This window comes from Pristiophorus japonicus, chromosome 18 (assembly GCF_044704955.1).
Source record: "Pristiophorus japonicus isolate sPriJap1 chromosome 18, sPriJap1.hap1, whole genome shotgun sequence".
NCBI classification, from domain to species: domain Eukaryota; kingdom Metazoa; phylum Chordata; class Chondrichthyes; family Pristiophoridae; genus Pristiophorus; species Pristiophorus japonicus.
Window position 1 is genome coordinate 52,529,429 of NC_091994.1, and position 22,772 is coordinate 52,552,200.

General features: G+C 48.7%; 1 protein-coding gene across 1 annotated transcript in view; it reads left to right on the forward strand.

Annotated features, from left to right (window-relative positions):
• Window positions 1-22,772, forward strand: part of LOC139229037 (disintegrin and metalloproteinase domain-containing protein 10) — a 224,241-nt gene that overhangs the window by 135,536 nt on the left and 65,933 nt on the right. Inside the window, exons 6-7 of the mRNA XM_070860697.1 lie at window positions 4,145-4,267; window positions 15,629-15,721. Of these exons, the coding sequence (XP_070716798.1) occupies window positions 4,145-4,267; window positions 15,629-15,721 (216 nt within the window). The remainder of the gene's footprint in view (window positions 1-4,144; window positions 4,268-15,628; window positions 15,722-22,772) is intronic.

Sequence of the window (22,772 nt, forward strand, 5' to 3'; positions counted from 1 at the left end):
TTCCAAGTCAGGATGGTGTGACTGGGAGGGGAACGTGGAGGTGGTGGTGTTCCCATGCGCTTGCTGCCCTGGTCCATCTAGGCGGTAGAGGCCGCAGGTTTGGGAGGTGTTGCCGAAGAAGCCTTGGTGAGTTGCTGCAGTGCATCTTGTAGATGGTGCACACTGCACACTGTTTGTCCTATACCCAACACTAGATGAGCAGAAATTTCCTCCAACTAAATATTGAGAGGACCAAAGCCATCGTCATCAGTCCCTAGCCACCGACTCTATCCCTCTCCATGGTCGCTGTCTGAGGCGGAATCAGACTCTTCGCAACCTCGGTGTCGCACATGAACTCGACCACATATCCTGTCCATCAACAAGAACGCCTATTTCCACCTCCGTAACATCGCCCGAGTCTGCTCCGCCTCAGCTCATCTGCTGCTGAAACCCTCATCCATGCTTTTGTTACCACTTGACTTGACTATTCCTATACACTCCTGGCTGGCCTCCCATGTTCTACCCTACATAAACATAAACACATCCAAAACTCGGCTGCCACTATCCTGACTCTCACTAAGTTGCGCTCACCCATCCCCCTGTGCTCGCTGACCTACATTGGTTCCCGGTTAAGCAATGCCTCGAATTTAAAATTCTCATCCTTGTTTTCAGATCCCTCCATGGCCACGCCCCCTCCCTATCACTGATCTTCTCCCGCCCCATAACCCCCGAGATCTCTGCGCTTCTTGAATTCTGGCCTCTTGCGCTTTTCCTATTTTCGTCACTCTGCCATTAGTGACTGTGCCTTGAGTTGCCTGGGCCCCAAACTCTGGAACTCCTTCCCTAGACCCCCGCACCGCTCTACCTCTCTTTCCTCCTTTTAAGATGCTCCTTAAAACCTATGCATCATCTTTCCTAATATCTCCTGATGTGGCTCGGTGTCAAATATTTTTTGGACACCTCTCCTGTGAAGCCTTGGGACGTTTTAATACATTAAAGACGCTATATAAATGCAAGTTATTGTTGTTTGGTGCCGTTATCCAATGAATCCCACTCCTCTGCTCTTTCCCCATAGCCCACATGTTGCAATCCATTTCCTGCTCCCACAGGGATGGGGAAGGGGCAAAGTTATATAGCAACATAGAAAATAGGTGCAGGAGTAGGCCATTCGGCCCCTCGAGCCTGCACCACCATCCAATAAGATCATGGCTGATTATTCACCTCAGTACCCCTTTCCTGCTTTCTCTCCATACCCCTTGATCCCTTTAACGGTAAGGGCCATATCTAACTCCCTCCTGAATATATCTAACGAACTGGCTTCAACAATTCTCTGCGGCAGGGAATTCCACAGGTTAACAACTCTATAAGTGAAGAAGTTTCTCTTCATCTCAGTCCTAAATGGCTTACCCCCTATCCTTAGACTGTGACCCCTGGTTCTGGACTTCCCCAACATCAGGAACATTCTTCCTGCATCTCACCTGTCCAATCCCGTCAGAATTTTATATGTTTCTATGAGATCCCCTCTCATTCTTCTAAATTCCAGTGAATACAGGTCCAGTCGATCCAATCTCTCCTCATATGTCAGTCCTGCCATCCCAGGAATCAGTCTGGTGAACCTTCGCTGCACTCCCTCAATAGCAAGAATGTCCTTCCTCAGATTAGGAGACCAAAACTGAACACAATATTCCAGGTGAGGCCTCACCAAGGCCCTGTACAACTGCAGTAAAATCTCTCTTCTCCTAGGCTCAAATCCCCGAGCTATGAAGGCCAACATGCCACTTGCCTTCTTCACCGCCTGCTGTATCTGCATGCCAACTTTCAATGACTGATGTACCATGACACCCAGGTCTCGCTGCACCTCCCCTTTTCCTAATCTGCCGCCATTCAGATAATATTCTGCCTTCATATTTTTCCCCCAAAATGGATAACCTCACATTTATCCACATTATACTGCATCTGCCATGCATTTGCCCACTCACCTAACCTGTCCAAGTCACCCTGCAGCCTCTTAGCATCCTCCTCACAGCTCACATCGCCACCCAGCCTAGAGTCATCTGCAAACTTGGAGATATTACACTCAATTCCTTCATCTAAATCATTGATGTATATTGTAAATAGCTGGGGGCCCAGCACTGAACCCTGTGGTACCCCACTAGTCACTGCCTGCCATTCTGAAAAGGACCTGTTTATCCCGACTCTCTGCTTCCTGTCTGCCAACCAGTTCTCTATCCACGTCAATACATTACCCCCAATACCATGTGCTTTAATTTGTCACACCAATCTCTTGTGTGGGACCTTGTCAAAAGCTTTTGGAAAGTCCAAATACATCACATCCACTGGTTCTCCCTTGTCTACTCTACCAGTTACATCCTCAAAAAATTCTAGAAGATTTGTCAAGCATGATTTCCCTTTTATAAATCCATGCTGACTTGGACTGATCCTGTCACTGCTTTCCAAATGCGCCGCTATTTCATCTTTAATAATTGATTCCAACATTTTCCCCACTACCGATGTCAGGCTAACCGATCTATAATTACCCATTTCTTCTCTCCTTTTTTAAAAAGTGGTGTTACATTAGCTACCCTCCAATCCATAGGAACTGATCCTGGGCCGATAGACTATTAGAAAATGATCACCAGTGCATCCACTATTTCTGGGGCCACTTCCTTGAGTACTCTGGGATGCAGACTATTGGGCCCTGGGGATTTATCGGCCTTCAATCTCATCAATTTCCCTAACATAATTTCCTGACTAATAAGGATTTCCTTCAGTTCCTCCTTCTCGCTAGATCCTTCATCCTCTAGTATTTCCGGAAGGTTATTCTTGTCTTCCTTCGTGAAGACAGAACCAAAGTATTTGTTCAATTGGTCTGCCATTTCTCTGTTCCGCATTATAAATTCACCTGATTCTGACTGCAAGGGACCTACGTTTGTCTTCTTTCTCTTCACATATCTATAGAAGCTTTTGCAGTCAGTTTTTATGTTCCCAGCAAGCTTCCTCTCATACTCTATTTTCCCCCTCCTAATTAAACACTTTGTCCTGCTCTGCTGGATTCTAAATTTCTCCCAGTCCTCAGGTTTGCTGCTTTTTCTGGCCAATTTATATGCCTCTTCCTTGGATTTAACACTATCCCTAATTTCCTTCATTAGCCATGGTTGAGCCACCTTCCTCCATTTTATTTTTACTCCAGACAGGGATGTACAATTGCTGAAGTTCATCCATGCGATATTTAAATGTTTGCCATTGCCTATCAACCCTTTAAGTATCATTCACCAGTCTATTCTAGCCAATTCACGTCTCATACCATCGAAGTTACCTTTCCTTAAGTTCAGGACCCGAGTCTCTGAATTAACTGTGTCACTCTTTATCTTAATAAAGAATTCTACCATATTATGGTCACTCTTTCCCAAAGGGCCTCACACAACAAGATTGCTAATTAGTCCCTTCTCATTACACATCACCCAGTCTAGGATGCCCAGCCCGCTAATTGGTTCCTCGACATGGTGGCCTAGAAAACCATCCCTAATACACTCCAGGCAATTGTCCTCCACCATATTGCTAGCAGTTTGGTTAGCCCAATCTATATGTAGACTAAAGTCACCCATGATAACTACTGTACCTTTATTGCACGCATCCCTAATTTCTTGTTTGATGCTGTCCCCAACCTCACTACTACTGTTTGGTGGTCTGTACACAACTCCCACTAGTGTTTACTGCCCTTTGGTATTCCGCAGCTCCACCCATACAGATTCCACATCATCCAAGCTAATATAGAAGGAATACGATGAACATACATTAATAGGAATTCTCGATGAACAGATCTATAACCATAATCACGGTAGATCTTGTTTAGATTTTAGATTCCTTCAGAGAGAGAAAATGGAATAAAGGTCCTGGAATTCCTGGGTCGGGAGAGGGCGCAAGTCCGATATCGGCCCGGGCAGAGCCGACAAGATGAGTTGTAACCCGAGGAAGATCCTCTTTGTCTGCACTAATACAGGAACCCTAGGACGACCCTCTCTATTCCCCCTGTTCTTTTTCATCGGCTTTCAGAAGACCAGTGTTGGTTGTTTGCTCCAGATTTGGATGATTGTGTTGCTGGATTCCTTCACATGAAAGAGCAAATCACTTTATAAAAAACAACTCTTCCTATTACTTCTTTCAGGAGCTCCTGCTTTCAAGGTCAGAGAGAAGTGTTGACCCGACACGGACGACTTGCTTGCTGCATCTGTATGCCGACCACCTGTACTACGAGCGCATGGGAAGCAATGAGAGCGTCACTGCTCAGGTATCTGCTCTACCCCTGGGCATGTGGCTCCCAGCCCACACCAAGCCGAGGCTTAGCTTTCTGCTCAATCCACTCGCTCAGCATTACACCCAGCGTCGCACAGTGGGGGCAACTATAAACCCCAAGTCGGGTGGGAGGTAAAGAGTTAAACTTCTGAAACCCCAACTCCGAACCCACCCCCACCCCAAACTCACCCCACTCCACCCCATCCCTTCCCCCAAACTCACCCCCAACTCACCCACTCCAAACCCACCCCACTCCACCCCCACCCCAAACTCACCCCCCCACCCCAAACTCACCCCCCAACCCCAAACTCACCCCCCAACCCCAAACTCACCCCCCAACCCCAAACTCACCCCCCAACCCCAAACTCACCCCCCAACCCCAAACTCACCCCCCAACCCCAAACTCACCCCCCAACCCCAAACCCACCCCCAACCCCAAACCCACCCCCAACCCCAAACTCACCCCACCCCAAACACACCCCCCAACCCCAAACTCACCCCACCCCACTCCAAACCCACCCCTGCCCAACCCCCACCCCACTCCACCCCCATCCCCCCCAAACTCACCCCCACCCCCACCGCAAACTCACCCCATTCCAAACCCACCCCACTCCACCCCATCCCCCCCAAACTCACCCCACCCCACCCCCACCCCAAACCCACCCCACCCGAAACTCACCCCCCAACCCCACCCCCACCCCAAACCCACCCCCACCTCAATCTCACCCCACCCCAAACTCACCCCCCAACCCCAAACTCACCCCACCCCACTCCAAACCCACCCCCGCCCAACCCCCACCCCAAACCCACCCCCACTCCATCCCAACTCCAACCACAACCCCAACCCCCACCCCAAACCCATCCCAGCTGAGGAGCACAGAGCAGGAAGGGAGGGAAAGATCACGAGGAAGCAGGCAGAGCGTGGTGGTGAGGGAGATTGGGGGAGTCGGAGATCGGCGGGGGGAGGGGAGAAGATTGGGGGAGGTCTGAAATTTCCGGGGGAGTGGGGGAGGTTGAAGATCGCCAGGGGGAGGTTGGGGGAGGTATGAAATCGCTGGGGGGAGGGGGTGATCGGGGGAGGTCTGAAATCATGGCAGTGGGTGTCAGCCAATCAACGGGGGGGAAACAGGTTGGCTTGTTGGGCCCGGGGGAAACACTCCTGGTCGCAATCAGTGCTGTAAATGCACTTACCGTGTGGATCCAGCCCTTCTCACCTCCTTTTACCTGCCAGATTTTCCGAGGCCTGGGAAATCCGGCCAACATGGGTTAAAAATAAAAAGCCTGTTAAAATGGACCAACCGGCCCGCCGCCTGAGAGTGGATTGGTCGCCCGCTGCCTGAGAGCGGATTGGTCGCCCGCCCCTTGACCCGCCGCCTGAGAGTGGATTGGTCGCCCGCCCCTTCACCCGCCGCCTGAGAGCGGATTGGTCGCGCGTCGCCTGAGAGCGGATTGGTTGCCCGCCCCTTGACCCGCTGCCTGAGAGCGGATTGGTCGCGCGCCCCTGACCCGCCTTCTGAGAGCGGATTGGTCACGCGCCCCTGACCCGCCACCGTTAAAACCGGAATTAAGCAGCTTGGAGTTGGGTTTGACATTTTTCAATGTTTAACTTCTTATCCGACTCAAATGCACCCGTTCTTGGGGGTTAAAATTACCACTAACTCCAGCCTTTCCCTGGCCATTGTCTCAGGCTGTATCAGACTGCTCACAACCTCGGTGTCCTATTTGACCCTGAGCTGAGCTTCCGACCCCATAACCTCTCCATCACTGAGATCACCTACTCCCACCTCCGTAACATCGCCCGTCTTAGCTCATCTGCTGCTGAAACCCCCATCCATGCTTTTTTTACCTCCAGACTTGACTATTCCAATGCCCTCCTGGCTGGCCTTCCATCTTCCACACTTGAGCTCATCCAAAACTCTGCTGCATGTATTCTAAATCATACCAAGTCCCACCACCCCTGAGCTCGCTGACCTACTCTGGCTCCTGATCCAGCAACGCCTCAAATTTAAAATTCTCATCCTTTTATTCAAATCACTCCATGGCATCCTCGCCCCTCCCTATCTCTGTAATCTCCTTCAGCCCTACAACCCTCCCAGATCCCTATGCTCCTCTAATTCTGCCCTCTTGACCATCGCTGATTTCCATCGCTCCACCATTGGTGGCCGTACCTTCAGCAGTCCAGGCCCCAAGCTCTGGAATTCCCTCCCTAAACCGCTCCGCCTCTCTACCTCTCTACCTCTCTTTCCTCCTTTTAAGCTGTTGCTTAAAACCTCCCTCTGATCAAGCTTTGGTCATATGTCCTAATAGTGCTTCACATGGCTCTGTCTGAAAACTGTGTCTGATTACGCTGCTGTGAAGCGCCTTGGGACGATTCACTATGTTAAAGGCGCTAAATGAATGCAAGTTGTAATTGTTGTTTAGGTTGTGGTTAGTGTAAGTTTAAACTTAGAGTTAGTTTAGATTTAGGGTTAGTTAGGGTTAGGAAGCAAAACCAGGAGTGAGCCATTCAGCCCATCAAACTTGCTCTCTTATATTTGTTAGCCATAGCAGCTAGTATTTTACTATCAGCTTCTTGTCTTTCCTCCATATCCATTAATATCCTAATTTCCCAAGTAAGCATCCATGTCCCTTATAAACACCTAAACCACAATGAGGGTTAATCTAGAGTGACAGCTAGCTCAGAGTGAGGGTTAGTTTACTGTTAGGGTTCGTTTATGGTTAGCATTAGTTTAGAGAGAGAGTTGGTTTAGTGTGAGGGTGAGTATAGTGTGTGTGAGGGTGAGTGTGTATAGTTTGAATGTGAGTGTGTGTATAGGATGAGAGTGAGTGGATGTGTGTGAGGGTGAGTGTGTGTATAGTGTGAGGGTGAATGTGTGAGGGTGTGTGTGAGAGGTTGAGTAAAGTGGGAGGGTGAGGCTGAGTGGTGAGTGCGAGTATAGCATGAGTGTGAGGGTGGGTTTATGGTTAGGCTAGTTTAGAGTGAGGGTTATTTTACAGTTGAAGTTAGTTTATGATTAGGGTTAGTTTCGAGTGAAGTTCAGTTGGGAATGAGGTTCAGTTTCCAGCAAGGGTTAGTTTACAATAAGAGTTAATTTAGGGGAAGGGCTAATTTAGACAAGAGTATTTTACAGTTTGTACGCCATTCAAGTTAATTTAGAGTGAGGTTTATTCATAGCTGTGTTAGTTCGGCATGAGGGTTTATTTCACGTCGGAGTTAGTTTAGCGCGAGGATTAGTTTAGCGCGAGGATTAGTTTAGCGCGAGGGTTAGTTTAGCGCGAGGGTTAGTTTAGCGCGAGGGTTAGTTTAACGCGAGGATTAGTTTAGCGCGAGGGTTAGTTTAGCGCGAGGGTTAGTTTAGCGCGAGGATTAGTTTAGCGCGAGGATTAGTTTAGCGCGAGGGTTAGTTTAGCGCGAGGGTTAGTAGCGCGAGGATTAGTTTAGCGCGAGGATTAGTTTAGCGCGAGGGTTAGTTTAGCGCGAGGGTTGGTTTAGCGCGAGGGTTGGTTTAGCGCGAGGGTTGGTTTAGCGCGAGGGTTGGTTTAGCGCGAGGGTTGGTTTAGCGCGAGGGTTGGTTTAGCGCGAGGGTTGGTTTAGCGCGAGGGTTGGTTTAGCGCGAGGGTTGGTTTAGCGCGAGGGTTGGTTTAGCGCGAGGGTTAGTTTAGCGCGAGGGTTAGTTTAGCGCGAGGGTTAGTTTAGCGCGAGGGTTAGTTTAGCGCGAGGATTAGTTTAGCGCGAGGGTTAGTTTAGCGCGAGGGTTAGTTTAGCGCGAGGGTTAGTAGCGCGAGGATTAGTTTAGCGCGAGGTTTAGTTTAGCGCGAGGGTTAGTTTAGCGCGAGGGTTAGTTTAGCGCGAGGGTTGGTTTAGCGCGAGGGTTGGTTTAGCGCGAGGGTTGGTTTAGCACGAGGATTAGTTTAGCGCGAGGGTTAGTTTAGCGCGAGGGTTAGTTTAGCGCGAGGGTTAGTTTAGGGCGAGGGCTGGTTCAGAGTTGCTAGTTTATGGTTTTGATCAATATGACGGTAGGACCAGGAGGAAGGCGGTTCCATTGAGGTTAAAGGTGAGTCTACACTAGATGAGTGTGAGCTGAAGCTATGACAGGCTGAGACTGAATGTCGCTCACTTATATCGAGCTGCAGTGTGGGCTCAAAGAATGTCAGGCCAGAGTTACACGTCAACTGCAAAAGAGTCAACAAGGATCAGGAGATCCTAAGTAGCAAATCATAGGGGATGTTTAGTTTTAAAGAATCTCAGTTTTCCAATGGAAGCCTTTGGTCAGTAAGTAGTATTCCCTGGGAACGTCAGGTGTGGGAGGCAGCCCTGAGCAACCTCACGACCTTAACTCCTGGCACAGATCAATGTGCCCAGTGTGTAACACCCAGCACCAAACATCGCAAGCTCTGTAAATATTCAACAGCAGCTTCAGGGCTGACATATTTCTCCAGCTCAGCTGTGAGGTTCATTCACTGATCCGGAACATTCTTCCATAACGCAGCCTTGCTCCATGGGAGTCTTGTTTATAGAACTGCTGTTACGTGAGAGGTGAGTGGAGTGAGAGGTGATTGCCCTGACACATACAACATTCTTACAGGGCTCGACAGGGTAGATGCAGGGAGAATGTTTCCCCTGGCTGGGGAGTCTAGAACCAGGGGCCACATTCTCAGAATAAGGGGTCGGCCATTCAGGACTGAGATGAGGAGAAACTTCTTCACTCAGAGGGTGGTGACTCTTTGGAATTCTCTACCCCAGAGGGCTGTGGAGGCTCAGTCTTTGAGTACATTCAAGGCAGAGGTCGATAGATTTTCGGATATTAATTCGGATATTAAGGCAGTCAAGGGATATAGGGATGGTGCAGGCAAGAAGAAGAGGTAGAAGATCAGCCATGATCTCATTGAATGGCAGAGCAGGCTCGAGGGGCCGAATGGCTTCCTGCTCCTATTTCTTACGTTCTTATATGCAGTTCTCTGCGGACTGTAGAGCTCACTGAGCGAGGGTGAGCTGGCCCCATGCTCACCCTCGCCTGTAGCTCGGGGGGGGGGGGGGCCTGTCCCAATAAACAGACTCACCCCAGCCTGTAGCTCGGGGGGGGGGGGGGGGCTGTCCCAATAAACAGACTCACCCCAGCCTGTAGCTCAGGGGGGCCTGTCCCAATAAACAGACTCACCCTCGCCTGTAGCTCGGGGGGGGGGGGGGGCCTGTCCCAATAAACAGACTCACCCCAGCCTGTAGCTCAGGGGGGGCTGTCCCAATAAACAGACTCACCCCAGCCTGTAGCTCAGGGGGGGCTGTCCCAATAAACAGACTCACCCCAGCCTGTAGCTCGGGGGGGGGGGGGGGGCGTCCCAATAAACAGACTCACCCCAGCCTGTAGCTCGGGGGGGGGGGGGGGCCTGTCCCAATAAACAGACTCACCCCAGCCTGTAGCTCGGGGGGGGGGGGGGGGCCTGTCCCAATAAACAGACTCACCCTCGCCTGTAGCTCGGGGGGGGGGGGGGGCCTGTCCCAATAAACACACTCACCCCAGCCTGTAGTTCAGGGGGGGCTGTCCCAATAAACAGACTCACCCCAGCCTGTAGCTCAGGGGGGGCTGTCCCAATAAACACACTCACCCCAGTCTGTAGCTCAGGGGGGGCTGTCCCAATAAACAGACTCACCCCAGCCTGTAGCTCAGGGGGGGCTGTCCCAATAAACAGACTCACCCCAGCCTGTAGTTCAGGGAGGGCCTGTCCCAATAAACAGACTCACCCCAGCCTGTAGTTCAGGGAGGGCCTGTCCCAATAAACAGACTCACCCCAGCCTGTAGCTCAGGGGGGGCTGTCCCAATAAACAGACTCACCCCAGCCTGTAGTTCAGGGAGGGCCTGTCCCAATAAACAGACTCACCCCAGCCTGTAGTTCAGGGAGGGCCTGTCCCAATAAACAGACTCACCCCAGCCTGTAGCTCAGGGGGGGCTGTCCCAATAAACAGACTCACCCCAGCCTGTAGTTCAGGGAGGGCCTGTCCCAATAAACAGACTCACCCCAGCCTGTAGTTCAGGGAGGGCCTGTCCCAATAAACAGACTCACCCCAGCCTGTAGCTCAGGGGGGGCTGTCCCAATAAACAGACTCACCCCAGCCTGTAGTTCAGGGAGGGCCTGTCCCAATAAACAGACTCACCCCAGCCTGTAGTTCAGGGAGGGCCTGTCCCAATAAACAGACTCACCCCAGCCTGTAGCTCAGGGGGGGCTGTCCCAATAAACAGACTCACCCCAGCCTGTAGCTCAGGGGGGGCTGTCCCAATAAACAGACTCACCCCAGCCTGTAGCTCAGGGGGGGCTGTCCCAATAAACAGACTCACCCCAGCCTGTAGCTCAGGGAGTCTGTCCCAATAAACAGACTCACCCCAGCCTGTAGCTCAGGGGGGGCTGTCCCAATAAACAGACTCACCCCAGCCTGTAGCTCAGGGGGGGCTGTCCCAATAAACACACTCACCCCAGTCTGTAGCTCAGGGAGTCTGTCCCAATAAACAGACTCACCCTCCCCTGTCGCTCAGGGGGCTGTCCCAATAAACACACTCACCCCAGCCTGTAGCTCAGGGGAGCTGTCCCAATAAACAGACACAGCCTCCCCTGTAGCTCAGGGGTCTGTCCCAATAAACAGATACACCCTCCCCTGTAGCCCGGTGGGGTCTGTCCCAATAAACAGAGACACCCTCCTCTGTAGCTCAGGGGTCTGTCCCAATGAACAGACTCACCCTCCCCTGTAGCTCAGGGGGAAAGCCCATCCCAATGCACAGGTTCACCTTTGCCTGTAGTTTGAGTGTGGCCCAATTGTCTTCTCGACTATAGGCGCAGGAATAGTTGCTTACAAAAAAAAGAATGCACTGAGAAAAAGGGAGCAAGAATATCTGAGAGCGTTTAGCTGCCAAGGTCACCAAGGATGGTGGTGATGAGCGAGCTGGACTCAATGCAGAGTAGCACACAGGTAGCAGAGATTTGGATGATCTGAAGTTTAGAGGGTGGGAGTTTGGCCTGACGAGCATTGGAATAGTTGAGTCTGGTGGCCTGCAAAGGCATGGATCACGTTTACATTTAAATTCACCTTCCCTGGTTCAACAACTGAAACAAAAAGAGTTTGTAGGCTGGTGTGTTCACGGTAGTTGGATTGACGTAGGCAAAGTAGCAAATTTAGGAAGAGCTTTTTTCACTGTTCAACCTTAATCTGTGAACGGCAATTAGAAGCTAACAGCCACCCAGCAACAGTGGCCCATCCCAAACACAACTGACCAATGGCAAGCAATGGCAATTGTAATGTATGCACCTATGAGTATGCCCACAGGTTTGTTGAGCTGTTGAAAAAACGAAAAACAAAAATAAAAAGGCACTTGTAAACTGTTTGGAATGTCCCCTCTTTTAATAAGGGGGCACTTGATTTAACGTTTTTTTTTGTTTGCAACAAAAGAGTTGTTGAGCTGTTGAGTTGGGAGTGGCTTAGCCAGTCACATGATGTTCACCAGACTCAATAAAACCCCAGCCAGTTGGGTTCAGGGGATCCACGATGGGGCAGGTGGTTGTGAGCCCAGTGGATGAACTGCTAATGTGTAGTGTGATTGTTAAACCTTTGCTAATAAACCAACTAGTTCTTAATAGCAATGTGTTGCTAAGAATTCTTAAGCAAAGAACCCACAAAGCAAATACATTACAGCAATGTATATCATGGCTCAGTGGGCAGCACCTTTGCCTCTGAGTCAGAAAGTTGTTGGTTCAAGTCCCACTCCATAGACTTGAGCACAAAAATCTAGGCTGACACTCTAGTGCAGTGCTGAGGGAGCGCTGCACTGTCTGAGGTGCTGTCTTTCGAATGAGACGTTAAACTGACGCCCCGTCTGCTCTCCTAGGTGGATGTAAAAAATTCCATAGCACTATTTTGAAGAAGTTCTCCCCAGTGTCCTGGTCAATATTTATCCCTCAATCAACATCACTAAAAAAACAGATTATCTGGTCATTATCACATTGCTGTTTGTGGGAGCTTGCTGTGCGCAAATTAGCGGCTGCGTTTCCCACATTACAAAATTGACTACACTCAAAAAATAATTCATTGGCTGTAAAGTGCTTTGGGATGTCCTGAGGTTGAGAAAGGCGCTATATAAATGCAAGAAACTTTTAAAAGTCAGCAAACGACTAAAAAAATGATAGAGAGGGAAGATAGATTATGAAAGTAAATTAGCACGAAATATAAAAACAGATAGTAAGAGTTTCTACAGGTACATAAAAAGGAAAAGAGTGGCTAAAGTAAATGTTGGTCCCCTGGAGGATGAGGCTGGGGAATTAATAATGGAGAACAGGGAAATGGCAGAGACGTTGAACAAATATTTTTTATAGGGTCTTCACGATAGAAGACACTAAAAACATCCCAATAGTGGATAATCAAGGGGCTATAGGGAGGGAAGAACTTAATACAATCACTATTACTAAAGAAGTAGTGCTAGTTAAACAGGTTCCCACTGGTTCTATGGTTTAGTTCCATTCCAGCGGGGAGCTTGTTGAGTGTGAGGTGAAGCATGGCAGCGAGGAAGATTGAGAAGAGGGTTGGCGCGATGACGCAGCCCTGCTTGACCCCGGTCCGGATGTGGATTGGGTCTGTAGTGGATCCGTTGGTAAGGATCACGGCCTGCATGTCGTCGTGGAGCAGGCGGAGGATGGTGACGAACTTTCGGGGGCAGCCAAAACGGAAGAGGACACTTCATAGACCCTCGCGGTTGACAGTGTCAAAGATCTTTGTAAGGTCAAAGAAGGCCATGTATAAGGGTTGGTGCTGTTCCCTGCACTTTTCTTGCCGCTGTCACGCTGTAAAAATCATTTCCGTTGTACCCCATAGGGGATGGATACGCACTGTGACTCCGGGAGGAGTTCCTCAGCCACAGGGAGAAGACGGTTGAGGAGGACTCTAGCGATAACTTTCTCAGTGGCTGATAGCAGGGAGATTCCCCTGTGGTTGCAGTCAGACTTGTCCCCTTTTTTTTTAAAGACACCTCAAGTCGCTGGAGAAATATCACCAACGATGTCTCCGCAAGATCCTGCAAATCCCCTGGGAAGGCAGACGCACCAACATTAGCGTCCTCTACCAGGCCAACATTCCCAACATTAAAGCACTGACCACACTCGATCAGCTCTACTGGGCAGGCCACATTGTTCGCATGCCTGACACGAGGCTCCCAAAACAAGCGCTCTACTCTGAACTCCTTCATGGCAAATGAGCCAAAGATGGGCAGAGGAAATGTTTCAAGGACACCCTCAAAGCCTCCCCGATGAAGTGCAACATTCCCATCGACACCTGGGAGTCCCTGGCCAAAGACCACCCTAAGTGGAGGAAGTGCATCTGGGAGGGCGCTGAGCACCTTGAGTCTCGTTGCCGAGAGCAAGCAGAAATCAAGCACAGGCAGTGGAAAGAGTGTGCGGCAAACCAATCCCACCCACCCTTTCCCTCAACGACTGTCTGTCCCACCTGTGACAAAAACTGTAATTCTCGTATTGGACTCATTTTTAGAGTGGAAGCAAGTCTTCCTATGATGATGAGTACTAGGTAAAATAATGGGACTAAAGATGGACAAGTCCCCTGGGTTTACATCCTAGGGTCTTAAGAGAAGTGGCTGCAGAGATAGTGGATGCATTGATTGTAATCTACCAAAATTCCCTGGATTCTGGGTCGGTCCCAGTAGATTGGAAAATCGCAAATGTAACGCCCCTATTTAAAAAAGGAGGCAGGCAAAAAGCAGGAAACTATAGACCAGTTAGCCTAACATCTGTCGTTGGGAAAATGCTGGAGTCCATTATTAAGGAAGCAGTAGCGGGACATTTGGAAAAGCATAATTCAATCAAACAGAGTCAGCATGGTTTTATGAAAGAGAAATCATGTTGGACAAATTTGCTGGAGTTCTTTGAGGATGTAATGAGCAGGGGTGGATAAGGGGGAACCAGCGAATTTGGTGTATTTGGATTTCCATAAGGTATTCGATAAGGTGCCAGATAAAAGGTTACTGCACAAGATAAAAGCTCACGGGGTTGGGGGTAATATATTAACATAGATAGAGGATTGGTTAACGAACAGAAAACAGAGAGTCCGGTTGACAAACAGTGACTAGTGGGGTGCTGCAGGGATCGGTGCTGGGTCCTCAACTATTTACAATCTATATTACTGACTTGGATGAAGGGACCGAGTGTAATGTAGCCAAGTTTGCTGATGATACAAAGATGGGTGGGAAAGCAAGTTGTGAGGAGGACACAAAGAATCTGCAAAGGGATATAGGCTAAGTAAGTGGGAAAACATTTGTCAGATGGAGTATAATGTGGCAAAATGTGAGGTTATCCACTTTGGCAGAAAAAATAGAAAAGCAAATGATGATTTAAATGGAGAAAAATTGCAAAGTGCTACAGTACAGAGAGACTTGGCGGTCCTTGTGTATGAAACACAAAAAGTTAGTATGCAGGCAGAGCAAGTAACCGGGAAGGCAAATGGAATGTTGGCCTTTATTGCAAGGAGGATAGAGTATAAAAGCAGAGAAGTCCTGCTACAACTGTACAGGGTTATGGTGAGGCCACACCTGGAGTACTATGTAAAGTTTTGGCCTCCGTATTTAAGGAAGGATATACTTGCATTGGAGGCTGTTCAGAGAAGGTTCACCAGGTTCATTCTGGAGATGAGGGGGTTGACTTATGAGGATCGGTTGAGTAGGTTGGGCTAAACACATTGGCGTTCAGAAGAATGGGAGGTGATCTTATTGAAACATATAAGATAATGAGGGGGCTTGACAAGGTGGATGCAGATATTTCCACTCATAGGGGAAACTAAAACTAGGGGACATAGCCTCAGAATAAGGGGCTGCCCATTTAAAATTGAGCTGAGGAGGAATTTCGTTTCTGAGGGTTGTAAGCCTATGGAATTCTCTGCCCCAGAGAGCTGTGGAGGTTGGGTCATTGAATATATTTAAGGCGGAGATGGACAGATATTTGAGCGATAAGGGAGTGAAGGGTTATGGGGAGCGGGCAGGGAAGTGGAGCTGAGTCCATGATCAGATCAGCCATGATCTTATTAAATGGCGGAGCGGGCTCGAGGGGCAGGTGGCTGACTCCTGCTCCTAGTGCTTATGTTCTTGTGTAAGTCTTTTTTTCAACTAATTGCTGCCAACACTGGTCAACAGTGAGCAATCCCAACCAGTAACGAGCATACTGATTAATGTGATCAACACTGGAGAGCTACACCAACCAATGCCAATCACCACTCACCAAGCCCAGCCTAAAATAGGCGCAAAGGGATGAGCTTTGTTGAGAGAAAGTTTTGGATTTGACGTTAAAGGACTTTATTCATGTTTCTGCTTACCCTCAGATTGCCAATTATTTGAGGGCAGTGAATGAAATCTATGAGAAGGTGAACTTTGAGGGGATACGCCACATAAATTTCAAGGTGAAGGAACTGTCGGTAAGTATAACATTTCAGGCATCAAAACATGAGGACAGTTTGACGATTCAGACCTTCGACTTCTTGTAAGGGTGTCATTTCCCCCCTGTGACGTGCAGCGTCCATCGGAGAGGTCCAGGAGAAGCAACCTGTAATGTATGCTCACAGGTTTGTGGAGCCGTTGTCCGGAGGAGGCGGGGGTCCCCAATGGAGTGCTCTCTATGTGGGAGTCCTCCCTCTATTTATTGGGGACTTGGCCTGGAGGGTGTTGCATGGAGCAGTCCCGTGCAATAAGTTTTTAAGTCGGTTCACGGACTCCCAGACTGCCTGTAATTTCTGCAGTCTAGAGGAGTCCATGTTCCATGTTTATGTTGAGTGTGTCAGGTTGCAGTCCCTATTCCAATATTTGAAGGGGCTGCTCCTCAAATTCTGGTTGCACTTCAGTCCCACACTGCTGATCTTTGGGCACCCTGTGCAGAGGGGAGTGGGCAGGTCAGAGGGCCTCCTCGTAGGACTGCTCCTGGGCATGGCCAAGGGGGCCATCAGCCGGTCCAGGCAGCGGGTGGTCGAGGGGGTCGTTCAGCCCGACTGCCTGCCTCTCTTCCGTGCTTACATCCGAGCCAGGGTGTCCCTGGAGATGGAGCACGCGGTGTCCACTGGTACGCTCGTAGCCTTCCGCGAGAGGTGGGCGCCGGAGGGACTGGAGTACATCATCACCCCCGGCAACCAAATTTTAATTTGTTTCTTCAATGCTAAAAGTTTAAATTTGATTGATCTGTCGGTTTTAGTGCTCCTTTAATAAGGGGGCATTTGATTTATAGTTTAAACTAAAATAGTTGTGGAGCTGTTGTATTGTGAGTGGCTTAGACAAAACTCAATAAACCCCAGCCAGTTGGATTCGGGGGATCCACGATGGGGCAGGTGGTTGTGAGCCTGGTGGATGAACTGGTAATGTGTCGTGTGATTGTTAAACCTTTGCTAATAAACCAACCAGTTCTTAATAGCAATATGTTGTTATGAATTCTTAAATTCGCAAATAACCCATGAAACAAATACATTACACAACCTACTGCTAAGAATATACAGTTATGGTAGCGTAGTGGTTATGTTACATACATAGAAACATAGAAACATAGAAAATAGGTGCAGGAGCAGGCCATTCAGCCCTTCTAGCCTGCACCGCCATTCAATGAGTTCATGGCTGAACATGAAACTTCAGTACCCCCTTCCTGCTTTCTCGCCATAACCCTTGATCCCCCGAGTAGTAAGGACTTCATCTAACTCCCTTTTGAATATATTTAGTGAATTGGCCTCAACTACTTTCTGTGGTAGAGAATTCCACAGGTTCACCACTCTCTGGGTGAAGAAGTTTCTCCTCATCTCGGTCCTAAATGGCTTACCCCTTATCCTCAGACTGTGACCCCTGGTTCTGGACTTCCCCAACATTGGGAACATTCTTTCTGCATCTAACCTGTCTAAACCCGTCAGAATTTTAAACGTTTCTATGAGGTCCCCTCTCATTCTTCTGAACTCCAGTGAATACAAGCCCAATTGATCCAATCTTTCTTGATAGGTCAGTCCCGCCATCCCGGGAATCAGTCTGGTGAACCTTCGCTGCACTCCCTCAATAGCAAGAATGTCCTTCCTCAAGTTAGGAGACCAAAACTGTACACAATACTCCAGGTGTGGCCTCACCAAGGCCCTGTACAACTGTAGCAACACCTCCCTGCCCCTGTATTCAAATCCCCTCGCTATGAAGGCCAACATGCCATTTGCTTTCTTAACCGCCTGCTGTACCTGCATGCCAACCTTCAATGACTGATGTACCATGACACCCAGGTCTCGTTGCACCTTCCCTTTTCCTAATCTGTCACCATTCAGATAATAGTCTGTCTCTCTGTTTTTACCACCAAAGTGGATAACCTCACATTTATCCACATTATACTTCATCTGCCATGCATTTGCCCACTCACCTAACCTATCCAAGTCACTCTGCAGCCTAATAGCATCCTCCTCGCAGCTCACACTGCCACCCAACTTAGTATCATCCGCAAATTTGGAGATACTGCATTTAATCCCCTCGTCTAAATCATTAATGTACAATGTAAACAGCTGAGGCCCCAGCACAGAACCTTGCGGCACTCCACTAGTCACTGCCTGCCATTCTGAAAAGTACCCGTTTACTCCTACTCTTTGCTTCCTGTCTGACAACCAGTTCTCAATCCACGTCAGCACACTACCCCCAATCCCATGTGCTTTAACTTTGCACATTAATCTCTTGTGTGGGACCTTGTCGAAAGCCTTCTGAAAGTCCAAATATACCACATCAACTGGTTCTCCTTTGTCCACTTTACTGGAAACATCCTCAAAAAATTCCAGAAGATTTGTCAAGCATGATTTCCCTTTCACAAATCCATGCTGACTTGGACCTATCATGTCACCATTTTCCAGATGCACTGCTATGACATCCTTAATAATTGATTCCATCATTTTACCCACTACTGAGGTCAGGCTGACCGGTCTATAATTCCCTGTTTTCTCTCTCCCTCCTTTTTTAAAAAGTGGGGTTACATTGGCTACCCTCCACTCCATAGGAACTGATCCAGAGTCAATGGAATGTTGGAAAATGACTGTCAATGCATCCGCTATTTCCAAGGCCACCTCCTTAAGTACTCTAGGATGCAGGCCATCAGGCCCTGGGGATTTATCTGCCTTCAATCCCATCAATTTCCCCAACACAATTTCCCGACTAATAAAGATTTCCCTCAGTTCCTCTTCCTTACTAGACCCTCTGACCCCTTTTATATCCGGAAGGTTGTTTGTATCCTCCTTAGTGAATACCGAACCAAAGTACTTGTTCAATTGATCCGCCATTTCTTTGTTCCCCGTTATGACTTCCCCTGATTCTGACTGCAGGGGACCTACGTTTGTCTTCACCAACCTTTTTCTCTTTACATACCTATAGAAACTTTTGCAATCCGCCTTAATGTTCCCTGCAAGCTTCTTCTCGTACTCCATTTTCCCTGTCCTAATCAAACCCTTTGTCCTCCTCTGCTGAGTTCTAAATTTCTCCCAGTCCCCAGGTTCGCTGCTATTTCTGGCCAATTTGTATGCCACTTCCTTGGCTTTAATACTATCCCTGATTTCCCTAGATAGCCACGGTTGAGCCACCTTCCCCTTTTTATTTTTACGCCAGACAGGAATGTACAATTGTTGTACTTCATCCATGCGGTCTCTAAATGTCTGCCATTGCCCATCCACAGTCAACCCCCTAAGTATCATTCGCCAATCTATCCTAGCCAATTCTCGCCTCATACCTTCAAAGTTACCCTTCTTTAAGTTCTGGACCATGGTCTCTGAATTTACTGTTTCATTCTCCATCCTAATGCAGAATTCCACCATATTATGGTCACTCTTCCCCAAGGGGCCTCGCACAATGAGATTGCTAATTAATCCTCTCTCATTACACAACACCCAGTCTAAGATGGCCTCCCCCCTAGTTGGTTCCTCAACATATTGGTCTAGAAAACCATCCCTTATGCACTCCAGGAAATCCTCCTCCACCGTATTGCTTCCAGTTTGGCTAGCCCAATCTATGTGCATATTAAAGTCACCCATTATAACTGCTACACCTTTATTGCATGCACCCCTAATTTCCTGTTTGATGCCCTCCCCAACATCCCTATTACTGTTTGGAGGTCTGTACACAACTCCTACTAACGTTTTTTGCCCTTTGGTGTTCTGCAGCTCTACCCATATAGATTCCACATCATCCAAGCTAATGTCTTTCCTAACTATTGCATTAATCTCCTCTTTAACCAGCAATGCTACCCCACCTCCTTTTCCTTTTATTCTATCCTTCCTGAATGTTGAATACCCCTGAATGTTGAGTTCCCAGCCCTGATCATCCTGGAGCCACGTCTCCGTAATCCCAATCACATCATATTTGTTAACATCTATTTGCACAATTAATTCATCCACCTTATTGCGGATACTCCTTGCATTAAGACACAAAGCCTTGAGGCTTGTTTTATTAACACCCTTTGTCCTTTTAGAATTTTGCTGTACAGTGGCCCTTTTTGTTCTTTGCCTTGGGTTTCTCTGCCCTACACTTTTCCTCATCTCCTTTCTGTCTTTTGCTTTTGGCTCCTTTTTGTTTCCCTCTGTCTCCCTGCATTGGTTCCCATCCCCCTGCCATATTAGTTTAAATCCTCCCCAACAGCACTAGCAAACACTCCCCCGAGGACATTGGTTCCAGTCCTGCCCAGGTGCAGACCGTCCGGTTTGTACTGGTCCCACCTCCCCCAGAACCGGTCCCAATGCCCCAGGAATTTGAATCCCTCCCTGCTGCACCACTGCTCAAGCCACGTATTCATCTGCGCTATCCTGCGATTCCTACTCTGACTATCACGTGGCACTGGTAGCAATCCCGAGATTACTACTTTTGAGGTCCTACTTTTTAATTTAGCTCCTAGCTCCTTAAATTCGTTTCGTAGGACCTCATCCCTTTTTTTGCCTATGTCGTTGGTACCAATGTGCACCACGACAACTGGCTGTTCTCCCTCCCATTTCAGAATGTCCTGCACCCGCTCCGAGACATCCTTGACCCTTGCACCAGGGAGGCAACATACCATCCTGGAGTCTCGGTTGCGGCCGCAGAAACGCCTATCTATTCCCCTCACAATTGAATCCCCTATCACTATCGCTCTCCCACTCTTTTTCTTGCCCTCCTGTGCAGCAGAGCCAGCCACGGTGCCATGAACTTGGCTGCTGCTGCCCTCCCCTGATGAGTCATTCCCCTCAACAGTACCCAAAGCGGTGTATCTGTTTTGCAGGGGGATGACCGCAGGGGACCCCTGCACTACCTTCCTTGCTCTACTCTTCCTGCTGGTCTTCAATTCCCTATCTGGCTGTGGACCCTTTCCCTGCGGTAAGACCAACTCACTACACGTGATACTCACGTCATTCTCAGCATCGTGGATGCTCCAGAGTGAATCCACCTTCAGCTCCAATTCCGTAACGCGGACCGTCAGGAGCTGGAGGCGGATACACTTCCCGCACACATAGTAATCCATAGAACGTGAATTCAAATTCCACCATGACAGTTTCATAATTTGTATTTAGTTTGAAAAAATCTGGTAAAAGTGAGCGTGAAGCTGTGGGGTTGCCCATCGGGTTCACTAATGTCCTGCAATGAAGGAAATCAGCCGACCTTACCTGGTCTGGCCTATATGTGACTCCCGTCCCACACCAACATATTATCTGCCCTCAGTCGTCAGGGATGGGCAATAAATGTTGCCCTTGCCAGTAACGTCCTCATCCCAAGAATGAATTAAATGAAATGCCCCTGTATGCAGTCTGTACTTGGGCAACTGATGGAGCTCCTGCCACACAGGGCTGTTGACCACTGGCCGGCCTGCCAGCCAATCACATTCTGCAAGGTGAGCACGCGCTGCAATATTCAGTCCTAATTCTTTGTGTGCTGCGAACACAATTAGGCCCCAACCTAATGGATACTCAGGCCTCAGATATTAAATCAGAGCCCACAACTTTCACAACTGCGTTCTGAAGTGGCTGAGCAAGCCTCTCAAATGTCTCACCATCTCCTCACAGCAACTCGGGTTTGGGCAATAAGTGCCGGCTATGCCAGCGACGTCCACATGCTGAGAATGTAATAAAAAGCCCAGTGATGCCCTAAAACTGCTGACTGGGGGGTACGTGTGAGGAGGTAGAAACATAGAAATTGCGTCTTAGGATGTTTCACTCCGTTAAAGGCGCTATATATATACACAAGTTTTTGTTGTTCCAAAATCGAGGAAGGCTTAGCATCATCTACATTCCAATTGTGAGTAAACCTATGAGTGAGAGATGCTTCACGGATTCCCATCAAGCACCGCGGCAATTCCACTTCCCACACCAAGCTCCCTCCCCTCTGACCTCTCTTGACTGAGATTCATAGAAACATAGAAGTTAGGTGCAGGAGCAGGCCATTCGACCCTTCGAGCCTGCACCGCCATTCAATAAGATCATGGCTGATCATTCAACCTCAGTACCCCTTTCCTGCTTTCTCTCTATACCCCATGATCCCTTTGGTCGTAAGGGCCATATCTAACTCCCTTTTGAATATATTTAACGAACTGGCCTCAACAACATTCTGCGGTAGAGAATTTCACAGATTAACCACTCTCTGAGTGAAGAAGTTTCTCCTCATCTCGGTCCTAAATGGTTTACCCCTTATTCTTAGACTGTGACCCCTGGTTCTGGAACTCCCCAGCAACGGGAACATTCTTCCTGCCTCTAACCTGTCCAATCCCGTCAGAATTTTATATGTTTCTATGAGATCCCCTCTCATTCTTCTAAACGCCAGTGAATACAAGCCCAGTTGATCCAGTGTCTCCTCATATGTCAGTCCTGCCATCCCAGGAATCAATCTGGTGAACCTTCGCTGTACTCCCTCAATAGCAGGAACGTCCTTCCTCAGATTAGGGGACCAAAACTGAACACAATATTCCAGATGTGGCCTCACCAAGGCCCTGTACAACTGCAGTAAGACCACCCTGCTACTCAAATCCCCTTGCTATGAAGGCCAACATACCATTTGCCGCCTTCACCGCTTGCTGTACCTGCATGCCAACTTTCAATGACTGATGAACCATGACACCCAGGTCTCGTTGCACCTCCCCCTTTCCTAATCTGCCGCCATTCAGATAATATTCTGCCTTCGTGTTTTTGCCAAGAAAGTGGATAACCTCACATTTATCCACATTATACTGCATCTGTCATGCATTTGCTCACTCAACTAACCTGTCCAAGTCACCCTGCAGCCTTTTAGCGTCCTCCTCACAGCTCACACAGCCACCCAGTTTAGTGTCATCTGCAAACTTGGAGATATTACACTCAATTCCTTCATCTAAATCATTAATGTATATTGTAAAGAGCTGGGGTCCCAGCACTGAGCCCTGCGGTACTTCACTAGTCACTGCCTGCCATTCTGAAAAGGACCCGTTTATCCCGACTCTCTGCTTCCTGTCTGCCAACCAGTTCTCTATCTACGTCAGTACATTACCCCCAA